The 23,550-nt window shown below is 51.7% G+C and overlaps 2 protein-coding genes across 11 annotated transcripts in view; both read right to left on the reverse strand.

The window, feature by feature from the left end:
* Positions 1-587: 587 nt before the first annotated feature.
* Positions 588-14,878, reverse strand: LOC107536529 (mitochondrial inner membrane m-AAA protease component AFG3L1-like). The gene is made up of 14 exons (XM_087827377.1): positions 14,792-14,878; positions 12,650-12,718; positions 11,862-11,893; positions 10,793-11,060; positions 8,169-8,276; positions 7,869-7,920; positions 6,096-6,219; positions 5,407-5,531; positions 3,089-3,172; positions 2,247-2,383; positions 1,320-1,497; positions 1,090-1,198; positions 783-950; positions 588-630 (listed from the first exon to the last, which is right to left on the reverse strand). The coding sequence occupies exons 1-14, from the start codon at positions 14,876-14,878 to the stop codon at positions 588-590; spliced, it is 1,584 nt and encodes a 527-aa protein (XP_087683503.1).
* DEF8 (differentially expressed in FDCP 8 homolog) overlaps positions 3,466-23,550 on the reverse strand; it is a 37,346-nt gene continuing 17,261 nt past the window's right edge. For 2 of the 10 annotated variants that reach the window (XR_015716014.1, XR_015716013.1), the window contains exons 12-20: positions 17,776-17,863; positions 15,159-15,448; positions 14,792-14,940; positions 12,650-12,718; positions 11,862-11,961; positions 10,793-11,060; positions 7,869-7,998; positions 6,113-6,219; positions 3,466-5,531 (exon numbers count right to left, since the gene is read on the reverse strand). Coding sequence is in view for 3 of the 10 variants with exons in the window: in XM_087827107.1 (XP_087683233.1) it covers positions 15,252-15,464; positions 17,776-17,863 (301 nt within the window). In the remaining 7 variants the exon portion in view is untranslated. Of the gene's footprint in view, positions 5,616-6,112; positions 6,220-7,868; positions 7,999-10,792; positions 11,061-11,861; positions 11,962-12,649; positions 12,719-14,791; positions 14,941-15,158; positions 15,470-17,775; positions 17,864-21,929; positions 22,835-23,550 lie in introns of those variants that run through there. The other 8 variants (XR_015716015.1, XR_015716019.1, XR_015716016.1 and 5 more) reach the window with 8 other exon arrangements.

Below are 23,550 nucleotides of genomic sequence, written 5' to 3' on the forward strand. Positions count from 1 at the left end.
GTACCTTGTTGCAGGCTTGATCCCTGGCCCTGGAGGCAACCCATCGATGTCTCTCACATCAATGTTTCTCCCTCTCTCCCACTCTCTCTGAAAAGCAGTGGGGAAAAAATATCCTCAGGCGAGGGTTAACAAAAGAAAACCCAATCCTGTAAGGGCAGCCTGCCACCCACCCACTGGGCATTCCTCCCAATGTCTATCCTTGCTGCTGCAGGCTAGTTACAGAAAGTAGGATTAAAACATCACCCATCCTAAGGCCTGATTAGGGTCTCCTCCTTTGTAGCAGTCCCCAGGGCTTGGGCGTGTACCAGGGGGTGCTCTGTTTTCGGCAGCCGAAGCCACTGGGGCCTGCTGTGCTGCACTCTGGGTGGCTTACTTGGGTCACACATCAGTGATAGGTGCCCTGGATCTGTAGTCTCTAAGTAAAGATCCTGCCCCCACAGAGGTCCAGGAGGCATAAGTGCTCCCTGGCAGCCAAAGCCTCCTCTCTTGGAAAAACTAAGGTGGCTGGCACTACACTCATATCTGAGGTGCTGTCCCCACCAAATGCCCCACCGCCCACCTCATTGAAGATCCAGGAGGGTCTTGCACTAGGGGCTCCCCCAGGAAGACATGCTGCCAGGGCCCTGTCCTCTAGGGACAGAGCAAGGGGAGGTTCAGAGAGCCCTTAGCTAAAACACCCACGTGCGGTTATCAGTTTTGTTTTCTGCTGATCCTGGAAGTGCTTTTGAAGCAGAATCCTAAGCTGGGCTCTCCTGCACACGGAGCTCCCCGCCCCCTCCTGCCCCTGGTTCCAGCCCTTCAGCCCCTCAGCGAGGGCCATGTCCTCCTTCAGGCTGCCAGTGCCTTCCACAGACTCCTCGTAGGTGGACTTCTCTGAGAAGAGCCGGGGGCCCAGCAGCTCCACCATGTCCACCTTCTCTAGCACCTCTCTCCAGCAGCGGCCTGCCCACCTGCAAACCACAGCTGCCCATCAGGCCACTCTGAAGGGATCCATTCGGCCCCTCCCAGGACAGCAGGAACTGCCCAGGAGGACGGGTGTGCCCCACCCAGGACCCAGCCACACACACCTTGTCCACCTGCTCCCAGCACCGTGTAAGGTCCATTGTCCGCTCGTGTGTGCAGCCGATGAGGCATCGCACTTCCTCATCAATGAGCTGGACAGTGGCCTCGCTGTATGGCTTCTCCATCAGCACCTCATCTTGTTGGGAAATCGAAGGACACCTGGCCCAGCTTTTCACTCATCCCAAACTGCACAACCTGGGAGCCAGCAAGGAGCCAAGGCTGAGCCTGGCAGGACTTGGCCATGTGGAGCCCCCCACTGGGGTCACTGCCCTTTACCTGGGCGTAGGTGCTCTGGGTCACTTTTCTCAAGTCATCCTGGGCCCCTGTGGTGATCTGCCTAGAGAACAGCTGCTCAGCCACCCTGCCCGCCAGCATAGTGCACATGCGGTCGAAGAGCTGCTCACGAGCGTGCAGGTGCTGCTCTCTGGGCAAGTACTAGGCGAAGCCAAGGCCCCTGCCCCGGGGAATGACGGACACCTGCAACGGGTGGGGCGGTGCCTTTGTCAGGCCCCACGCAGAGCCCTGCCAGCTGGTCTTTCAAGTGGGGGAGGAGACCCCTGGACCCGACACTGACATGGTCACCCCGAGGGTTAACATGGAAACCCCTGCATCCTGCCTGTCCTGAGGAAGTTCTAGAGGAGTCATTTGGCTGGGCCCAGAGCTCAGGAGAGAGGTGCACTGAACATCCAACTTCTAGGGTGTCAGGTGGCTGGAACCAATACTCCCCTCTGCCCATCCACCCACCGAGGAATCTTTTGACAAATTCTGTACCATTACACTCCTTGAATGTACGGTGCCCACATGAGCACCAGCTGCACAGACACCCACAGAGTGAACACTCAGGCCCAGGGGCCCAGGGTTGAGTAAGGGAAGAGGCGGCCCCAAGCCCCACTACAGACACACGACGGGGAGACTGGCCTTCAGCAGGGGGTCCACATGCTCTAGGAACCAGCCTACCACCATGTGTCCAGCCTCGTGGTAGGCTACCATAATCTTCTCACTTGGCAACAGAACCTGCGTCTTCTCCAGGCCCGAAATCAAATTCCCGGGGAGTTAAGAGGCAGAGGAGGAACGGACAGCTGGACATGGCCACTCGGCATGTCCGGGGTGGTCAGAGCCTCTGTTGGGCCAGGGCATACCGAAGCCTGTCTGCTCTACGCGCAGTGTTCAGCCCAGCCTGGTACCTGCCCCTCTGCACCAGACACTGCTGCCTTCTTCCCCCAGCTCCGAAGGTCCCCACACTGCACAGCAGCTGCCTTAGGAGGCACCTTCAGCCCATGGGATTCGCTGCTGCTTTCTGTGGCCTGAACAGAAGTGATGCCTGAGTCATGGGGGAACAAAGAGAGATTCCAACTGCCTCCTACAACCCAGCTGACAGGTAAGTGACAGGGCACAAAGGGACAGAAAACGTGTGGCGAGCCCGGCTTTATGACTGGCCAGCTCTCCAGAGCTACCAGGACACCCAGCAAAGCTGGGGTGCTGGCCTTGGGTTATTTGATATTCTGCTTCTCTAAACATGTCTCACGTCAATAACAAGTTCAGCAAGGACAGATCAGCATCGCCAACCAGCCACCTGGCGGTTGTCAGAGCCCTGGGGCTGGACCACGGACAGCTGCTAGCCACGTGGACACCCTCATCTCCATCCCTGGGAAGGCACTCAGGAGACCCTTACCCAACTGACTAGTTCTCCAAGTGGCTGATCTGAGGATGGGAGGCCAGGCGGTGACCCCACACACACACCCGGACCTGCACACACAACACAGCTGCTTGTAGTGCACAGTCCCGCAGGAAGCGTCCAGGAAATCTTGCTCCTCTCGGCCACACCTTAGCACCAGCACCTGGTTCTAATTCAGTGCCCCGGAAGTCCCATCTCTTTGGGATTCTAAATGTAGCTCTAGAAAAAGCACGAAAGTTGCTGGCAGATCCCAAGTCCCAAATTCTGGTTTGGAAAACTGTCCAAGGTTCCTGTGTACTAGAGTAAACTGGATCCCAGGGTGAGTACCCCCTCCAAGGGATGTCTGCTCACCTCCAATGACCCTCTCAATGGCCTGCTCAAAGTGCTTCTGCTGCACAGAAGGACTCCGGTGGCAGGCAGTGATCAGGGCTGCACCTGACCCAGGAAAGGACAGATTGGTGCCCAGTGTGCTTTGTCCCAGGAAAACCTCCAGCAGAGAGACCAGAGGGAAACCAGGTGAGCACGTGAAGGAAACGGGAACTGTTCTGTCATGACCATTGTTTTTAACCAGTTTTCTGGTTAAACAACTTACTAAGGTATAACTTATTTAACATAAAATCCATGTTCCATTACACATATATACCTCTTGTTTATCCATTCATGGGTTGATGGACATAGGGCGATTACAGATAATGCTGCTATGAACATCTGTGTAGATACCTAGGTGTGGAGCTACTAGGGCACATGGTGACTATGCTACTCTTTGGAGAACCACCACACTGACCTCCACACCCAGGCTATTCCACATCCCACTGGCAGCACAGAAAGGCTCCGTGTCTCCAAACCCTTGCCAGCTTTTCCTTCTGTCGGTCTTTTACAGCCACCCTGGTGGGTGTGAGGGGGTTTACCTCACTGTGGTTCTGATTTGGGCTTTCCTAATGACTAACAGCACTCAGCATCTTCTCATGTGCTTTTTGGCCATTTGTGTATCTTTGAGAAAATGTCTACTCAATTCTTTGCCCACTTTTATTTATTTTTTAAATATATCTTTATTGATTTCAGAGAGAGGAAAGGAGAGGGAGAGAGAGAGAGATAGAAACATCAATGATGAGAGTCATTGATCGGCTGCCTCCTGCACACCCCAGACTGGGGATCAAGCCTGCAACCTGGGCATGTGCCCTGACCGGGAAACAAACCCCAACTGCCTGGATCCTAGGTCGACACTCAACCGCTGAGCTGCGCCTGGCCGGGATTTGCCCATTTTTAAACTGGATTCTTTCTGTTGTTGAGCTGTGAAAGTTCTTTATACACTTGAGATTTCAGACCCTTATCAGATGCATGATTTACAAATATTTTCTTTCACTCTGTTGGCTGTCCTTTCACTCGCTATATTTTAATTCTGAAGAAGTCCAATTTATTTTTCCATTTGTTATTTGTGTTTTCAGCATACTATCTAAGAAACCATTACCAAAGCAACATCATAAAGATTTCCCCCCTTATATTCTTCTAAGAGCTTTATAGTGAAGTAACTTTTATGTACGGTGTTAGGGTCCAACTTCATTCTTTTGTGTGTAGACATCCAGTTGTCTCAGCCCCATTTGTTGAAGAGCCTGTTCTTTCCTCACTGAAGGGTCTTCACACTCTGGACAAAACTAACTGAGCACATGTACAGGCTTCCATCTATTGATCTATGTCTGTGGTTGTGCCTGTAGCCAGTGGTGTTTGTTGGAGCCTGTACTAAGTTCTAAAGTAGAGAAGTGTGAGTCTCCACTCTGTTCTTTTACAAGATGGTTTTGAGTGTTCAGGGGCCCTGAGTTCCACACGAAGATCAGCTTCTCCACTTCTGCGTTGAAGGTTGTCGATGAGAAAAAGACAAAGTCTGGGTGGTCTACTCCAGTATTTTCACTTTGGTGTGTAAGTGATGTGTGAAGCAGAGCCCCAAGGGAGAAAATGAAAGAGAAAGCATGTTCTGGGCAGGATGCAGACCAGTCCCTCAGAAGCGAGCCTGGTCAGGTGAGGAGTTGCCCCTTATTGCCTTTAAGTGACAAATGCTCGCCCCTGTGTACACCTGACCCCAGCCCTTGCCCTGCACTGGGCAGGACACTAAGGAGACAGCTACTGTAGTGGCTGGAAGACAACGTTCCATGGCAATGTGTTCTGGGGTGGCAGGGAAAGAATCTAGAAGCTACTGGCTCACTGCAGTAAACACGAGGCTTCCAAAGGGCTGCTGAGTAGGTGGGAAGCTGGTGGGAAGCACCCTGGAAAAGCCCTAGACTCCTGGTGTTTAAACTACTCTGGCAGGAAAACAAGCTTTCTAGACCAGGCTCCTGGGTTCTAATTACAAGGAAGAGAGACAAGCAAAGGGAGCTGCCAGGCTGGGAACTTAATCCCAAGATCATGAAATGCAGCCTGGCTGTTCACTTCAGGGAGTCTGTCCTCAGACATAAGTTTGAATAATGCAGTAAAAAATATCAAGTCTAAACAGAATTGAAACAGAAATTCACATGGGTACAGATCATTTTAGGGCTAATCAATTCCAAGGCTTCTGCTAAGTCTCGACAGATTCAAAGTTTTAAAGACAAAGATGGGCATGACAGATCAATGGCATGACCAGACACCAATTACATACAACCCTCCAAGGCAAGTAGCACAGCCTAGCCAACACTCACCTGTGAAGCCAGGAGTGCGTGCTGCGAGCTTCCTCGCCAAGGGCTCCATTCTGAGGCTCTTGTCTAATTTCAGTGGGCGCAGGTGCTCCTTGAAGATGGAACACCTGCCTTTGATGCCAGGGGGCCTTCCAAAAAAAGAGACGGCCACAGCAGAGTCACTTGCACCACCTCACAAAACCCCAAGGACAGCCTGGGGTTCCAGCACCTTCCTGGCCATGGGAGTCAAGAGCAATGGCAGAAATAACCCAAAAGTTGTACACATTTGGCTCTTGAACACTTTAAAACACGTTCCTGAGCAATCCGTCTCTGGCCAACACCAAATCCATCCCCTGGGCTGTGACCCAACAATGCAAAGACAATGCCGGCAGGGGAGCATGGGTCCAGAGACACCGACGTTCCCACAGAGGAAAGGGGCAGGGCAGACTCTGCTCTTACAGACTATCTCTCCAGTTTCTAGCACACTGCACGTAAAGGAGACGAGGAATACAATTCTGCCACCTCACTGCCACCTGTATGGGCTGCAGACTCAACCACGTCTGTTTATTCCCAAAAGTGGATCACAAAGAAACAGGAACCAGCAGCAGCCGAGGGAGTTTGTGTGCCTCCAAAATCTCAATCAAAATTTCATCCAAATACACAGCTAATGATCTAACCAAACTTTTAACCAAGAGCACAAAGACCACACTCACCCAGCGACCACACTCACCAATGTAAATCTGGAGGCTGAACCAGCCAGACACATCAGGGCAGGGTCAAGGATGTCGGGGCGGTTAGTGCTGGCCAGCACCACAACATTGGTGGCCGAGTCGAACCCTGGGCACACGAGAGGAGGGTGAGCCATCTTCCTGGGTGTCTTTCCTCTCCCTCTGGTCCCAACAGTATATCCCACTGCCCTTCTCCTGCACATCCATCTGTCCTTCTAGGCCCCTGCCCACCCCAGCAGCCCCACACTGGCTCTGCCGTTCCTATTGCTCACTGCGCACACACTGCAGTGGCCTCTCAGCGGTGGGCAGACCTCATGCCCAGGACTGGCTCTGAAAGCCCCTCCCAAACTGTTCACAGGAGGAACCAAACAGCCCACACTCCAGTTCTCACTGTCCCCCACTGCTCCAGCTAAGACCTATCTCCACAGACGAGTAACTGGGATCCCCATGGCCTGGTCTCAGGTGCGGACCCCATCCTGATTCATCACTGGTTCCTGCCAGCCTCTGGTTTCTCCCAAGGGAAACCCTCTACCGTGTCAGTGCCCCTGGCCACCTGCCAAGGTCTCCATCCACCCAGATCCTGGCAGGCTCACGGGGCCCAGGAACTGGTGCACATGAGGGAGGCAGGAGTGAAGGGGGATGCCCAGCAGAGGCGGGAGGGGGGAGGAAGGCAGTGTGCCCGCTACGACTGTTCTGTCCAGTCAGCCCCCCACATGTCAGAACAGAAAAAAATCTAATGAATTATCGTTGATTCCTAGAGACAATGAAAGACTCTGGGGATGTTTTGGTCTGTGAAGAACTAGCACAGTGTTCATCCTGACAAGGCCTGTTACAAGGTGCTCCCCCTGCCTCTGGGCCTGGAATTTGGGGACAGTACCTGCCATGCCCTGACAAGAAGGGCTCCCTATGCTACACCTAAGCTGTTTGTAAACTGTGTGTTTATGCTGAGCACCTCCCTTCCTCCTGGTGGCTGAGATTCGAGCCAGGCTGGGTAGAGGTGCCACACAACCAACCTCCAGTCCACTGTGTCCTCGCTAGTTGCTGGGGGAGTGAGTGGCCCTGAGACTGTGCAGGGAGGACGGGAAGCTGTGCCTTCTCCCTGTGTTGGTTTTGCTGTGTCCTGTCACTGTAAACAGTTATGGATGTGAGTAGGATGACCCATGGCATCCTGGGAGTCCTCCCAGCAAGCCGCTGAACCGAGGGTGGCCTCAGGGACCCCAACACAGCCTTAAGGCCAAAGTGAACATAAAACTTGCCAAACGTCCAGCAAAAGCTTCTCCAAATTCAAATACTGGCATCAGTGCCTAGCCACTTCCCATGGAGCTTCAGCAGGCCTGACAAGCTCCCAAACACACTTAGGTGGAATCAGTGAGCAGTGCTCTTGACTGGGAGGAAGGAGAGATCTTAGCACAGGAGGCTGAGAGGGGAAAAGCATGGGCTGCCTCCCCCACCCTGTGGGCACCCGTGGGCACCCACGCCTGTGCTACGGCTGGCCCACCTCCCCAGAGTCGCAGGCGCCTCATCCCCAGTGCCCCTCCTGCTAGTGCAGGGCAGGGAGCATAAGCCCCCTGGTCCTACTGTGAGCACTGGGGACCTGGGGTGATCTACCACAGCTTTCTCCACTGTCTGCCTTGGAGCAGCCTTCCTTAGAAACAGAATAATCAGGGTTCTCACCCAGGGAGCTGTTTACAAAATGAAAGGCTAGAGGAGGTCACGTGAGGGCAGAGGTGCCTGCTCTCAGCAGCTGTGTCCACTCACCATCCGTCTCCACAAGTACCTGATTCAGGGTGTTCTGCTCGAGCTCTGGCCTCTAAAGTGCCCACGGCCTCACATCAACAAACAAGACACAAGGAGCATTTCTTTGGGCCATAGCAAACACGTCCCACACCTGAAACAGAAGTGCACACGAAGAGCATTCTGCTGTGGGTGGAAGGAGTGAGCCCTCTCCTCTGCCTTCCTGGGCGGGCCTCACTCATCTGCGGCTCGCTCTGTGCTCACCACCAGGGCCCCGCCCGCCCCAGGGACGTCCGACTCAAGGACGAGAGCACATCCCCCTACGCTTGCTGCCCCAGCATCAACAGACATCTCCAGGAACTCCGACCCATCCACGGTGACGAAGGGCACACTAGCCTCCCCAGCAGTCACTTTGGCAAGAAGTGTCCTGCGCTACAGGGAGGACCAGTGAGCACGACTCCCTGAAACACAAAGATGACACCTGGTTCTTCAAGGAGACAGGCACCCAGAGGAAAGGAGTGACAAACAAGAATCCCATCTGAAGAGGTACTGCTCTTGTAGGCTGAGGTTTTCCTTCAACACCTCTGCCCCCCCAGATCTCAGGCCACCGTGAGCTCATCAGGTTCACTAGCTTTCTGGACTCGATGAGCGTTTCTTCAGCTGTGAAGGCAGCACCTCTGTGGGGCACCCATGTTTCCTGGTCTACGACTTGCCTTTCTCTATCTCACTTAAAGATTAAAATCACTAATTCATGCTCTTGTAACACACCTGTGTTCCTCTTATGACTTACCATTCTGCCTGAGAATTGAGAAGATATTAAAGGGGGGGAGCTTATATTGCTCCATTCTGGTCAGAGGTGTGAGTTAATATCTAATTATTTCAAAAGAGAGACCACCAGGGTTTTGAGTCTTTAAGAACAAAAAAATACTCACATACAGGTGAGGTGGAGGGAGCCACAGAACTTAAACCTGTAACAAGGCACTGGCACCCCATATCCCTGTGACCACAAATGTGGGATTCAGATGCAGCACAGCCCACCACATGGATGTTCTTAATTCTCCATCCCTGCCGGTCATGTGACCCAGGCAGAGCAGACTCTTTTAGACAACAGGCAGTGAATCAGGGAATATGCCCACATTCACTGCAGGACATTTCAGGGGGTCCTTGTACTTCCCGCTGGGAAGGGCTGACAGCCACCTGGGTCCTGGTGTCCTCAGCACCAACTGGGAGACCCTCCCTCGAACCCAGCCTGGCTGGGGGGTGGTACCACCTGCAGGTGAGAGGACTATCTCAGTTGCCTGGCTGCTCCACCCACTCCCTTCATCATACCCGTTTTCCCCAGTCAATACAAACACCTGAAAGAAATCCTGAAAGCAAACAGAAGTGCCCATTGCAAGAGCTGAAGGTAAAGCGAAGGTGTTCAGCAGCTGGGCTCCCTGCAGGCAAAGCTCCAACAGGAGCACAAGGTGGCCTCTGCACCTGTCACACCCACATGCTTTCCACCCAACACTAACCATACTATAAAAAAAAATGTCACCGCCTGCCCTCTAATCTCACGTTGACAGTGGTGCCCAACTGGGGTGAGCTGGGGCTGCTCAAAGGTCTCTGGTGAGCGCTGTCCACAGTAAAGCTTGTAGCCTGGCCCAGAGCCCAAGACAACCTGAAAGATCTGTGAATCAACTTCTTATGAGATGCAACTCTTTCTGGAGAAAGGATTCAGTTTCTGTCCAGCCCTCAAAGGGTCCATGACACAAAGAGGCACCAGGAGACAAAGCCAGCAACCAGAATGGATGAGGCTCAGTTTCCACTGAAGGACACCCTGAGCCATGCCCATGCCCATGCCCACACCACACCTGCTGGTCCTGGGCTTTCCAAGAAGCAGCTGCATCTGATGCCAAACCTGTTTATTTGAGTTGTACTTGTTTTAGTTATGTAAGTTGTTATTATGTAAACTAGTACAAGAAGAGTAAAGAAAATTGTTTCTTCAAAAGCTAACTTGAAGGCTTATTGCTAAAAAAAAAAAAAAAAAAGCTGTCAAATTGAGCAGGTGAAAAACACTAAATGAGTAAGAAAAAGTCATGAGAACACAGATTCTGCACTCAGATGGCTTCTAAGTCCTTACTGCAATTCAGAGAAACAAAACTGTGACCAACTCATGGTTTATGCAGGACATTCAACAAAGAACCATGACCACTGGGACCAAACTCACAGAAAGACATACATTTAAGTTAAAAATAAACACACCAGCCCAGCCAGACTTGGCTCAGCGGTTGAGTGTCCACCTAGGATCCAGGAGATCGAGGTTCGATTCCCGGTCAGGGCACATGCCGGGGTTGCAGGCTCGATCCCCAGTTGGGGGAGTGCAGGAGACAGCTGATCAATGACTCTCTCATCATTGATGTTTCTCTCTCTCTCTCCCTCTTCCTTCTTTCTGAAATCAATAAAGATATATATATATAAATATATTTAAATATTTAAATATATCTTTATTGATTTCAGAGAGAGGAAAGGAGAGGGGAGAGAGAGAGAGAGAAACATCAATGATGAGAGAGTCATTGATCGAGCCCACAACCCGGGCATGTGCCCTGACCAGGAATTGAACCCCAATTGCCTGGATCCCAGGTCAACGCTCAACCGCTGAGCCACGCCCAGTCGGGCAATAAAGATATATTTTTTAAAATAAATAAACACACCAATGACAGGTGTGCGTTGCTCCTGTGACCCCACTATCTTATAGTTTAAAAAAATTAACTCTGTGGTCTCAGGTCAATCAGGTGAGAGGATTTCCAGTATTCTACTCTGCAAATGCTATTTCCACTCTCTAATGTGATTAGTAAAATACATCATCACAAAAGGCTAAGTTGTCAACTACCTATGAACCCTGGACCATAGGGACCTCTGGCTTTGACTTGGAGCTGGAGTAGTACCATCTTTTCTGAAATCCATACCTTTGGAATTTTGGCTCCTAAGTTCTGGTACTGCTTGGGATTCTTGAGGAAATTCACAAACTCCAAAATCTCCAACTTGGCTTCTTCACAACCAGCCACGTCTGCAAACCGCATGTCGAGGTGGTTCTTTAAGATCTCTGCTGTGGTCTTGCCAACACTGAAGAGGCCCCCTCCTTGCCCACCACGCCCAGCTCCCATCGAGCCCCTCCTTGAAGCATAGAGGATGCCAACCAGGAGAAGGGCAGGCACCAGGCTTCGCAAGAAAGAGCTAGAAAACCCAAGAAAACCACTCATCAGGAGAAAGGCCATAAATATTAACCTTCAGGCCACGGAGAGTCGATGACTCTGGAACTGTTTTTGCCACACAAAGGGAGTGGTTTCTTTAAAAATTCGTCAAAGCCTGCTCTGGCCGGTGTGTCTCAGTGGTAAGAGAGTCGGCCCACATACCGAAGGGTCAAGGGTTCGATTCCCAATCAAAGGCATGTACCTGGGTTGGAGGTTCGATCCCCAGCCCTGGCTGGGGCACGTGCAGGTGGCAACCAGTTGATGTGTATCTCTTACATTTATGCTTCTCTCTCTATATATGTATCTCCTCCCTCCCCTCCCATTTTCTCTAAAAATCAATGGAAAAAATATCCTTAGGTGAGGATTAACAAAAAAGAAAAGTGTTAGAAGTCTGTCCATGGTATCAAACCTTCCCCCAATTCTGAAGGCTCTCATCCATGCATGTGGGTCTGCCCATCTTTGCCCAGGGTTGGCCTGTGGGGTAGGGAGGGCAGCCACCCCAGCAGACCCAGCATGGCCTCCTCACAGCTAAGCCATGCCCAGCCTAATGTACCACTTTTTTAAGGCTGCCTGACTACATGGTTCCGATTAATTCTTTCCTCAATAAAAACAGAGCTAATAAATCTATTTTCTTACTACAGATATTAAAATATTAGCGTGCAGGAGGCAACCAATCAATGACTCTCATCACAGCAGATGCCTGTGGTATGCTTCAAGAAAGCACACTCCAAACCATTCTCTGTCTGGAACCAGATACCCTGACTGGAGCTCTCTGTCTACTCACCTGTCGCTCTTGCTGGTGTAGGCCACTGCCGTCTGGTTGAGGGGATCGATTACCCAGCTCCCTGGGAGCAGTCTCCAGGTTCCACTCAAAGGTGTCAATGCTGCCAATGTTAAACCACATAAACCTCTGTAGAAGCAAGACTGGAGCGGCATAAGATGCCCCTCCCCACAGCCACTGCCTCTCTCACCAAGTCCACTTTCTACAAAGTCGAGCCTAGTTCTGCAGGTAAGTCCACTAACAGAAAAAGTGTCCTCTGTTCTGGCCGACAAACCACAGGCCTTAGGTTTTAGATAAAAATATAAAATTCTGCCTTTGTCCCTTCTTTTTGCCTTTTTAGTCTTCTCGCCTCATAAACCTTGCCTAGGGGTTCTCAAATATGACTTGGCAAATTCAGTCCCCGGTACAGGGTCATACGGGGCTCCTGTCTACTTGAAAGAATGTCAGCGAGATAAACAGTCACATGAACACAGGTTGCTATTAGCTGGCAAAACCAAAGAGGCATTTCTCTGAAAAATACAAAACTACACTTTACATTTAAAAAAACCTACACCTGTGGCTCAATGGTTCAGCGACCACCCATGAACCAAGAGGATCCCGGTTTGATTCCTGGTCAGGGCACATGCCTGGGATGTGGGCTCCATCCCCAGAGCAGGGGATGTGCAGGAGGCAGCTGATCCATGTTTCTCTCTCATCAATGTGTCCATCTCTCTATCCCTCTCCCTAAAATCAATAAAAGCATGTTAAAAAAAAAATCTAGACCCAGAATCAGTCTTGAACCCACCCCTCACCTCAGATGACGACCCAGGGGCAAGAATAACATGCACAAACTGTTTGTTCACGATTTCCAGCAGATCCACCTAGGAAAGAAGAGAAACCCAATCAGAACAGCTGAGGTGCTGAACAAGACACCTAGCAGCCAACCATGGGCCTCAGACATGCTCCCTACATACACTGAAATGTACCAAGAGACAGCTAACACTCTCAGAACACATCTGAGTTTTGTTTTCCTACTGGCATTAACAGTTTTAGCCTGGGGTATGAATCTATTTTCATTTTAATAAACAGGAACCAATTCAGGAAAAGGAATTAGAATTTGAGACATCTGAGTACTAAGATTCCACACCAGCTCTAAAACCCAAAAAGACCAGGAATGAAAGTCTTCTACTAATGACACAGGGAAGTCTTCCACCCAGAGCCAATTCAGTAACACACTCACCCCCCGGCTGCAGAGACCACAGGAGAGTGGCGTCAATGAGAATGAAGATGCAGCCCGAATGGCCCACAAGCTGCTGTGACCTCTGTACTCAGCTGTCTGGGAGCAAAGCCCCTCTGGGAAGCAATTCAAGGACACACCTAAGGGTTGTGCCACTCCACGCGTTAGCTCTAACAGGATCTGCAATTGCTAAACACGGCTCCTTTTGGAAACTAAATGAAGGTCTAAGGTTGTGTGATGGGGTAAGTGGGCACCTTACGACACAGCAATACGGCTCTCGCCCCACAGAACCCTGACTGTACTAACCCATAACACACAGCACAGAAAGCAGACAAAGCCGCCGGGCACCACAGAGACGAGAGCACCGCGCCATGCTGCCGCCTTTCACCCGGGGTCACGGCCCAGCTGACGTGCTCTCTCCAAGGCAGTGCACCTGAGTGCACCACTGGAAACAGGGAAGTTAGGGACGCCAAGTATAAAAGAGTGAGCATATGCATTCAGTACAGGCCGGCAGACCCCAATAACAGGCCAACCTGAGCCTGAGATGGTGATTTCCTTCTTTATACGTTGACTTCCCAAGTATTTTTTGCAGGAAGCAAGTATTACATTTACATTTCTAAAAACACAACAACAGTGTATAAAAGCAAAGATTGCTCCTGAAGCTTTGGGATACTGCAGCCTTTTATTCCCAAATAGGCTCTCTATTAAAGAATGTCTGTTCCAGGCCATGACCTAGAAATGCATTTGAAGCTCAAGGGTGACTGTGCATGTCAACTTATTTCTGTGATACCCTAAGGCAGTAGCAGGTGATCTCCTAGGAACCATTCAGAAAGGGCTGGGGCCACTCATATTCACATGCTAAGCTTTTCCAGCTCACATGAAGATCCTCTGAACAGATTCAGGTACTTGGTCTCACTGAACCAGGCGAGGCTGCCTCCCACCAAGCACCACAGGACATGCGCACAGGGCTGTATTAGATGAGCTAGGGAGTGAACACTTCGCCCTTAAGAGCTCCAGGCTGTATTTCAGAACAAGCATGTTACTGTCAGCATGTCAGCCCTCGAGGAAACGCTAGAATCTTGACTAAATGCAAGTACAGGAGGGCCTGCCTTGCTCCTCCTCACAGCTGCACCTGCGGATGGCAAGTCCTCACTTTGGAAGGGGCTGCAGCAGCCCTCCCCCAACCCCACACAGAGGGCAGATGTGTGGGCAGACAACAAAGACCTAGCCACAGACCCTGGCAGAAAACAATGGTTTCCAACAGCCACCATCACACAAGAGCTAGTCCAGATCTCAACAGTGTGTGATGGAGCTACAGTGGCCAGTCGTTTGCTCTTTCATAAGGTTACACTCAAGCCTGAACAGCTCAGCAGCATGTCACCTGACCTCAGGACCTGGAGGACAAGCCAAGGAGGGCTGTGCTGGTGTGACACCAAGCCCAGGGCACCCCGCAGGGCAGGTATGCACTGAGAGAGAAGCCCTATATCAGGTATGAGATGAAATGTAAGATGGGAAACAGATAAACAGAGCAAAGTCTTAGAAGCAAAAGCTAATGAAAAACCAAGTCAGGCCATGACGCTGAGAGACCTCCACACAGCAAGGAGGTGTCTGTGCCCAAGGCTGGGCTGCTCAGGACGCAGCTCACAGGCCATGCACATGGACACACAACCATAGGCACTGCACCCTTCCTGGTATACAGACTGTGAAGTCCCCTCACCAGACCTCTCGCCAGGTAATACTGCACAAAGTGCTTCCAGGTGATTTCTTTCCCAGGATCTCGAAAATAGAAGTAGAAAAATCCCATGGCAACACCTGCCCCAAAACAGCCAGACTGCAGAAATCCTTGTCATCCCAGGGGAACTCCCCCTGTGGAAGAAGAGAACACATCTCACGGTTAATGAAGGCGGCTCCTTCATGAAAATGTCTATTTTTTTCTGACGTTTTGACAGAAGTTGTCCAAACCCGCCCCCTCACAGTCCACCATGTGGCCCATGTGTGTGGTGGAAGGACCCTGCCCAGTGGATGAAAACACACACAAGCTGCAGCTCACCAGAGCCTGGGAGAAGCAGAACATACATACAGACCTCTGCTTTGGAGCCATCGTTTCCAGTCTTTTCAAATTCAGATGGAAATCTCCATGTTTTCATAAATGAGATTCATTTCTCAGAATCTTTGAATCAGCTTGCTCCAAAACAAGCAGAAGTGCACAAAGCCAGGGCGCATCTGTGGCTGATTCCTTGAACAGGCCATCTGGGTCTGGTGCTCGGACGCGCACAAACCTTCTGCAACCGTTTCCACCAAGAAAAGTCATCTTGCTTTCTCCCTCCCCTGCTTCCATCCACTCCAGGCCTAGCATCCTTTGGTTCACTAGTTCCTAAAGAAAAGAAAGTCTGGCCTCAAGAAAAAACAAAAAACAAACATAACTTTGCAGAGAAAGAGGATTCAGAGAATAGGAAAATGCTTTCCAACATACATTTCCCTGACACTGGTGCGTTCTGGAAGAGGTGGGGGTGGCAGGGGCCAAGGGAAAGGTCAGGACCACACCAACTGCACACATTGCCAGACAGGAAGAAAATTTACAACAATCTCCTCAAGTCCCTATGAATCACCAGTGGCTGGTGCACAAGTGATACTTTTTACACTCCTGCTGAAATGTCACACTTCTTATGCTCCTGACTGTTCTGCTCTGCATAACCCCTTTTTAGGGAAAATGAGACTGCTGAGGAACAGCTTCAGATACACATGAAATTCCTCAAATTTCGCCTTGCCAGCCCCAGGCCTGAGCTTCACTAGCAAATCTTTCTTGGTTACAGTCACCTTTCCACACAAGTGGGGGGGGGGGGGGGCGGCTGGCTGGCGTGGGCGCACTTTGCAAGAAAATGGGAACACGTCACCTTCTCTCGGCACGACCCCCCCTGATGATGGACCCAGCCCTCTGAGCCTGAGCCTGCAGCGTGCACGTGTGCAGTGTCTACCAGCTCAGATTACACAAGTCCAGCTCAGAGGCCCCACCCTCTGTAAGGTGCAGGGTATGTACTGGGGCGATGAGTCTGACTCGGGATGTGCCCATCTGTAGTCTCGGGCCCCACTTACTTCAATCAAGGTCCTAGAAAGCTGGGCACATCAAAGAAAACTCTAGTCTCCCAAGGAACTAAATCAATTACACTTCTGATAAAAATTTCCAAAAGCGCCCGGCCGGGCGTGGCTCAGCGGTTGAGCGTCGACCTAGGATCCAGGTGATCAGGGTTCGATTCCCAGTCAGGGCACATGCCTGGGTTGTGGGCTCAATCAATGACTCTCATCATTGATGTTTCTGTCTATCTGTCTCTCTCCTTTCCTCTCTCTGAAATCAATAAAGATATATATAAAAAAATAAAAAATTTCCAAAAGGTACAGCAGCATCCACGAAAATGATAAGGGGGAAAACAGGAAACCAAAGCAAATAATTGCTGGCAGGGTGTCTGTCAGGTATTTAGCTTTGTTGGACCTGTGTGGCATTTGATTTGTAATAACTATATTTTTGGCCTTCCTGGCAGGAGCTCTTAAAACCCTTGTAATTTCGAGGTGACAAGAGATAAAGATGTCCTTCGTTATTCTTAACTAGCCCTTTCAAAAACACCTAAGTTTGTGTTAATGAGGTGACTTTTGGAAAAGCCCTAAGGATAAGGGCTGGTTAGTAGGAGAACCAAGTGATTACAGCCCCAGGTTCCCACCCCCAAAAGATGAGAGGGTCTGGAGGTCGAATTAATCACCAGCACCAGTAGCCAATGATTTAATCAATCACACCATAAAAACCCCAAAGGATGGGGTTTGGAGAGCTTCTAGGCTGGTGGACAAGAACACATCCACATGGAAGAGGCTGGTGCACCCCAAACTCCAATACTAGGGACCCTTCTGGACCTCGCCTACATAACTTTTCATCTGGTTGTCAATTCCCAAGAAGATTAATTCAAAAACTGGTGAATGCTTTAAAAACATTCAAAATGTAAAGATTTTAACAGTCTGATGTGTAAAATTGGCCCTTTTACTTTTTCTTGGAGCTGGTTTTTCTAAGTCTGTGTTGCTTCTACTCCCCTTAAATTTCTCCAGCCCTCAGGAAGAAAATGATACAGTTCTGGCACACGCATCACACTCAGATAAGCAACCATGCTGCCAAGTCAGGCCCAAGAGAGTTAGAAAGGAGCCAATATTCTTTCCCGACTTCTTGCTTGGTGCAGTCAACGTGCACCTCCGAGTCCTAATGCTGGGACAAGGCACGCCTTCCACTCCACACCTGCAAGCCCCACAGGGTCTCCAAGGGGCACAGAGCACCATCCCACAGCCTGCTCTGCAGGGCAGACCTGCATCAAACTAACCGCAGTCTGTACTCCATCTCGGTTCTGCTTTCCAAATTTAAGGCTCAGATGTACAGAAAAAAGGTTTGTTCCCATGCCTCCCAAAAGATTCCCCGGAAACTTGCTTCTGAAAGAGTCTCTCTTTCACAGTCTTCTCTGAGTATGGAAACCATGAGATGTGGAGGTGCTGTGTGACCCAGAAATGCTCCGTGTGGCTCAATATGGAAGCTAGAAAAGGGGTAGGCATAGCATCCAAGGTCATCACACACCTGTCCCGTTTCCCCGTGGGAGAGACACTGAGGAAGCCACACTGGGTTCCTGGGAAACTTGTGTTGCCAATGATGGCAGAGGAAAGATAGGTAGTTACCTTTGGGTGGTTTTGAACACAGCCACTGGGAAAATGATGTCCGTCTGGCAGGTAGAACCAGCCCCTGAAAGAAGCTGCCTTGGAGGCACTGAAATGAAAATGGGAGAAAGGATTAGTTTCTGAACTGGACCAGCATTTCCTCACAGTGCCAATTACAGGTGTGCAGGGACAGGGATTAGGCCTGAAGTGTAAGCTTACTGCTTTTATTTATCTGCTTAAATATTACATTAAAAAAAGTATTCAACCTTGGTGTTGCTAGGTGGTTAGAGCATCAGCCCACACACCAAAGGGTCACAGGTATGATTCCCCGTCAAGGGCACGTGCCTGGGTTGTGGGTTCCCTCCCCACTTCCGGTTGGGGGATGGGCAGGAGGCAACCAGTCAATGTGACTCTCTCACATCAATGTTTCTCTCTCTCCTCCCCCTCCTCACTCCCACTATCTCTGAAAAGGAACAGGAACTAATTTTCCAACAGGAACTTATTCGAACAGAAACTAACTTTACTGCAAAAACATAAAAGAACTTTTATTGCTACTGTTCTGGGGTGACCCACAACAGACAACCACTGGAGTTTGTGTTTGAATTTTGGAGCCTTTATTAGCTGGCGAGTGGCTACAGTTGCAGCGTCTCACCCATGTGAGAGCCGAACTGCAGCCCTGACCCTCAGTTCTTCCCACATTTTATACTCAGTAACTACAAAGGCAACTACCGTAAAGGGGCTTCTAATAATTTGATAACTTGTTGTCAGCTTTTGTAACATGAAACAAGGGGGGACCTTTAGTAACATAAAAGGGATGATTTAAACACAATGTCTTACAGTGAGTAATGGGGTTATGCTTGGCAGAGTGTGGCTGGTTTTTGTTTTTCTAAAGGACTTCAGGGGGAGCGGTAATTATTGGGCTAGCTTGTCAGGCCTTGTCCTGTGCAATAGGGATCTTTTTCTACTTTTACTATTAGTTCCTTAGGTGTTCTTCTGGCCACAGTGGCCAGAACACTACAGCTGTCAAAAAAAACTAACCATTTACTGACTGAGGCAATTTTGGTGACCAAAACTATTACAGCCTCAAAACCAAACACAGTTCTAATACTAAAATCATGTGAAGCTTAAAATTGAAAGAATACTACATGATTTATCTTTGATCAACCAAAGGTTAGTGTTTTTGTCAGGCCAAGGAGAGCAGATGCTCTTCTAGACCCTGTTTCCTCATTCCTCAATGAGGAAAATTCCAGTTTTTACCATAAGCTGCTAATACATCAGTAAGGACAGAACTAGAAACATTTCAGGTTTTTCACTACCCTAGGTCAAAAACCATCCTAGTAAAAGCAAGCACAATAAAAGCCACCGTACTGGAAAAAAAAACACTGAAATCAAGATATCTTTCTTGGATCAAAATCCAAAAACTCCACGTTAGTGTATCAGGAAAAAAAATCAATGTGATCACTGCCCCCTGGGATGTATCAATACAAAATTAAAACCACCTTAAAACATGGAGTAATATTTCATAGATTCTAACCCAGGGGAAGGCGTACAACGCAGAAGTTTTTAAAAGTGAAGGTGCTGGAGCAGGAGGGACATGAACTGCACGGGGAGCAGCGGCTGCCCAGCCTTGTCTTCGGTCTCCTCCTGCATAAGGCCGGGTCACAGCGGCGCGGCGCAGGACACCCGCGACTTCAGTGGCAGTCGCGGGAAGCTCTGCACCGAAGCCCTCGCGCAGCATGAGCTGTTATTAGTTGCGCTCAAAAGTGAAGGCTGAATTAAAAACTCGTAACAATTCACAAAACTTTCACGTCATCATCTCCACCGGCGCGGAGAGCAAGTCTGCAAGGCGGGTAAAAGGGGCTGCTCGCCCTGGCCGCCCGGGCCCAGTGGCTGGAGTGCCGGCCTGAGGGCTGAGGGGCCCCACGTTCCATCCCCAGGGCCGAGGGGCCCCACGTTCCATCCTCAGGGCCGAGGGGCCCCACGTTCCATCCCCTGGGCTGAGGGGCCCCACGTTCCATCCCCAGGGCCGAGGGGCCCCACGTTCCATCCCCTGGGCCGAGGGGCCCCACGTTCCATCCTCAGGGCCGAGGGGCCCCACGTTCCATCCCCTGGGCTGAGGGGCCCCACGTTCCATCCCCTGGGCTGAGGGGCCCCACGTTCCATCCCCAGGGCTGAGGGGCCCCACGTTCCATCCCCAGGGCTGAGGGGCCCCACGTTCCATCCCCAGGGCTGAGGGGCCCCACGTTCCATCCTCAGGGCTGAGGGGCCCCACGTTCCATCCTCAGGGCTGAGGGGCCCCACGTTCCATCCCCTGGGCTGAAGGGCCCCACGTTCCATCCTCAGGGCTGAGGGGCCCCACGTTCCATCCTCAGGGCTGAAGGGCCCCACGTTCCATTGGGGCCAAGGGCAGGGACCGCGGCTGCAGGCCGATCCCCGGCACCTGCGGCAGGCAACCAATCGATGTCTCTCTCACATCCATGTTTCTCTCTCCCCCTCTCTCTCCTCCCCTCCCTCTCCCTTCCACTCTCTCTGAAAAGCAATGCAAAAAAGATTCTCAGGTGAGGATTAAAAAAAAGAAAAAAGGAATATCCGGTGAGTCCCGGAAAAAACGAGCTCGCAGTCGGAGAGAGGTGCCGGGGGTTGGCGCGGGGCGCGGCGGGGCTCCCGGCTCTCGGGGCAGCGGGAGGGGAGGCGGGGCACCTGCTCCGGCTCCGAAGGGAGCGGGCGGGGGGAGCCGCGGGGGGACGCGTGGAGGGCCCGCGGGGAGAAGAGCAGGGGCTCGGAGGCCCGAGCCGGTGTTCCAGGCTGAAGCTGCTCGCGCAGCCTCTCGGCTCCCCCCCCCCCCCAAACCCCCCGACCCACGCTCCCCGGTCACCACGGCGCGCCCGCGCCCGCCCGCCTGCCGGCAGCGGCGGGCCCGGTTAGCGGCGGAGCAGCTCTGAGGGCTGTGGCGCCACGCCCGCCGTCTCGCCGCGTCCTCGGCCACCGCAGCATCGCCACCGCACCGCGCGCGGCCCCGCCACCAGCGGTGCGACGTTACCCGGCGCCGAGCTTGCGCCGCTAGGGGGCGCGCACGCGCAGTGAATCGGCAACCAAGTCCCGGACGCCACGCACCCCGGCCGACCCTCGGGCTTCCGGAGGCCGTACGCATGCGCAGCACGGCCAAGGGGGCCGGCGCGAGGGCCCCTGTAGGTGTCCATTGTACCGCCTGACTCAGGGGTGGAACGTGCGCGCCGCCCTCTCCTACCTGTGCCGCTGAGCACAGAAGCCAGCGACGGCTCGGGCTAGGTGCCGACTCGTTCTGAACCGGGCATCTACACGGACACGCCCTTCCGGGGGTCCTCCGTGGGCGGCGACGCCCGAAAGCGGACGCCCCCCGCTGCGCCGCGGGGCGCCGGCTGCGGCAGCGGCCGCGGGACCGAGCAGGGCCGGCTGCTGCCCGGCGGGCTCGGGAGCGACGGCGCCGGCTCTGCGAGCGCCCGCCGCGTGCTTCCCCGCCCAGCTCCTGCTCTCCGGTCCCAGCCGCGCCAGGTCTGACGGGCCCGCCGCTGGGCGGTCGGGGGCCGGACGCCGCCTCGCGCCGCGGGCCTGTGGCGACCCTCCCGGGGCCCCGGCGCGGCCCGCGGGCCGCCCAGCCCGTTCCCTCCCCCGGTCCCGCCGGCGGGCGGAGTGACCACAGGCCGCCTTGCCCCAGGGGCTACTGTGATTTTATTACATTTTGGAGGCAAAGATGCCCAGGAAAAGGCCCCTAAATGCAACGGCCACGCCGAGTGCCAAAAGGGAACGGAAAACAATTGCCCTGGACATAAAATTAGAAGTGTGAAGACGATTTGAAGCGGGTGAAAAGCTCACCCGAGTCGCAAAGGCCTTAGACCTTGCTGTCTCTGCAGCGGCAACAGTCCGAGATGATAAAGAAAACCTGGGAGGGCGTGCGCGGCATCGGGCGCAGCCCCGCCCACCACGGAGCGACCGCTGCGCGCGTGGCTGGAAGACCAGAGCCAGCGAAACATGCCCCCAGTGTCACCACGGCTCAGGGGAAGGCTAAGAGTTTGTTTGATGACTTACAGCGCGAACAAGGTGAAAGCTCTCAAAAAGAAAAGTTCAATGCAAGTCAAGGGTGGTGTGTGAGATGCAGGGAGCGCCGTCGTCTGCCGCACTTAGAGGAACAGCACGGTTCCTGGCAGCAAGGACGCCTACCCAGAAGTGCTGAAATGCATCATCGAAGAAGGTGAGTACACCCCCCAGCAAGTTTTCAATGTAGATGAGACAGGGCTTTATTGGAAGAGAATGCCTGAAGGAACGTTTATTTCTGTGGAAGAAAAAGCTGAGCCAGGGTTTACATTGTCCAAAGATCGCTTGATGCTGCTGCTTGGTGCCAACGCAGCTGGGGACTTTAAGTTGAAGCCCTTATTGGTGTACCATTCAGAAAACCCCAAGGCTCTGAAGCGGTACTCCAAGCCCAATTTGCCTGTGATTTGGCGCTCAAACAAAAAGGCCTGGGCAACCAGGAGCATTTTTCACGAATGGTTCACCTACTTTTTTTGCCCTGCCATTGAAAAATACTGTGCCCAAAATAATCTAACCAACAAAGCATTGCTCATCCTAGGCAGTGCACCATGCCACCCAGTAAATTTGAGTGATCTGTCTGATAATGTAAGAGTGGAATATCTTCATGACAGTACAGCTGACTCGAGCCAGCCCATGGGTCAAGGTGTAGCCTCTACTTTCAAAGCTCATTACCTGAGAAGGACTTTTGAGCACATGCTCGAAGCAACAGATGGGGAGGATACAGCTATGATCAGGGAGTTTTGGAGAAACTACAACATCGTGGATGCTGTGGACAACATTGCAGTAGCTTGGGAGGCACTCAGTCCAGCAACAATAAACAGTGTTGTGGAAGAAAATTTGGCTCCAGTGTGTTCAGTTCCAGAATGTTTCCCAAACAGATAACATGACGCAGCTTCAACAAAATATTGTGACCCTTGCCAAGACTCTGGCTTTTGAAGAGGTTGTGGAAGCTGACGTGGACCAGTTGCTACAGTCCCATGAGGATGCCCTCTCTAATGAGGAGCTGATGCGGCTGGAACAGGAGCCAGCAAGAGAGGAGGAGAGTGAAGATGCTCAACCTACTCTGCGTCAACTCACCACAGGAGAACTCTCAGCAGCCTTCTCACATTTTGAGGCTGGCTTACAGTTCCTTTCCTGTGGCAGCCCCAATGATGAGTGGAAACTGAAAGTTTCAAGAGCAATCAGTGATGCAATAAACTGCTACAGGGAATTGTACAATGAGAAAAAGCGGCGCTCAAAGCAACTGTCTTAGGTTTTTCAGTGTGTGTGACCAAGAGTTAATCAAAGTAAAACCAGAAGCAACAAGACCTCAACGAATGAGGCCTATCCAAGTCTCTCTGCTTCCAGAGATTTAACATCCCTGGAAACCCTATTTCTGATATTTTGACATTTAAGAGTTGAAATTTTGTCATTAAAATTCTATTTAAATGTGTGTTTTTAAAAGATTGCATGTGCCCTGGCCTGTGTGGCTCGGTTGTCTGTCATCCCATGCACCAAAAGGTCACTGGTTCGATGCCTAGTCAGGGCATATTCCCAGGTGGCAGATTCAGTCCCAGACTGTATAGGAGGCAACCAATTGATGTTTCTCTCTCTCTCCCTCTCCCTCCTCCTCTTTCTAAATTCAATAAAAACATTTTTTTAAAAAAAATTGCATGCTAGAATACTCAGGAAAACATTTCTTTAAAAAAAAAAAATTCTATGAGGAGACCAGCCCTTCTAGACATTAAA

This window comes from Miniopterus natalensis, chromosome 18, assembly GCF_054644295.1.
Source record: "Miniopterus natalensis isolate mMinNat1 chromosome 18, mMinNat1.hap1, whole genome shotgun sequence".
NCBI classification, from domain to species: Eukaryota; Metazoa; Chordata; class Mammalia; order Chiroptera; family Miniopteridae; genus Miniopterus; species Miniopterus natalensis.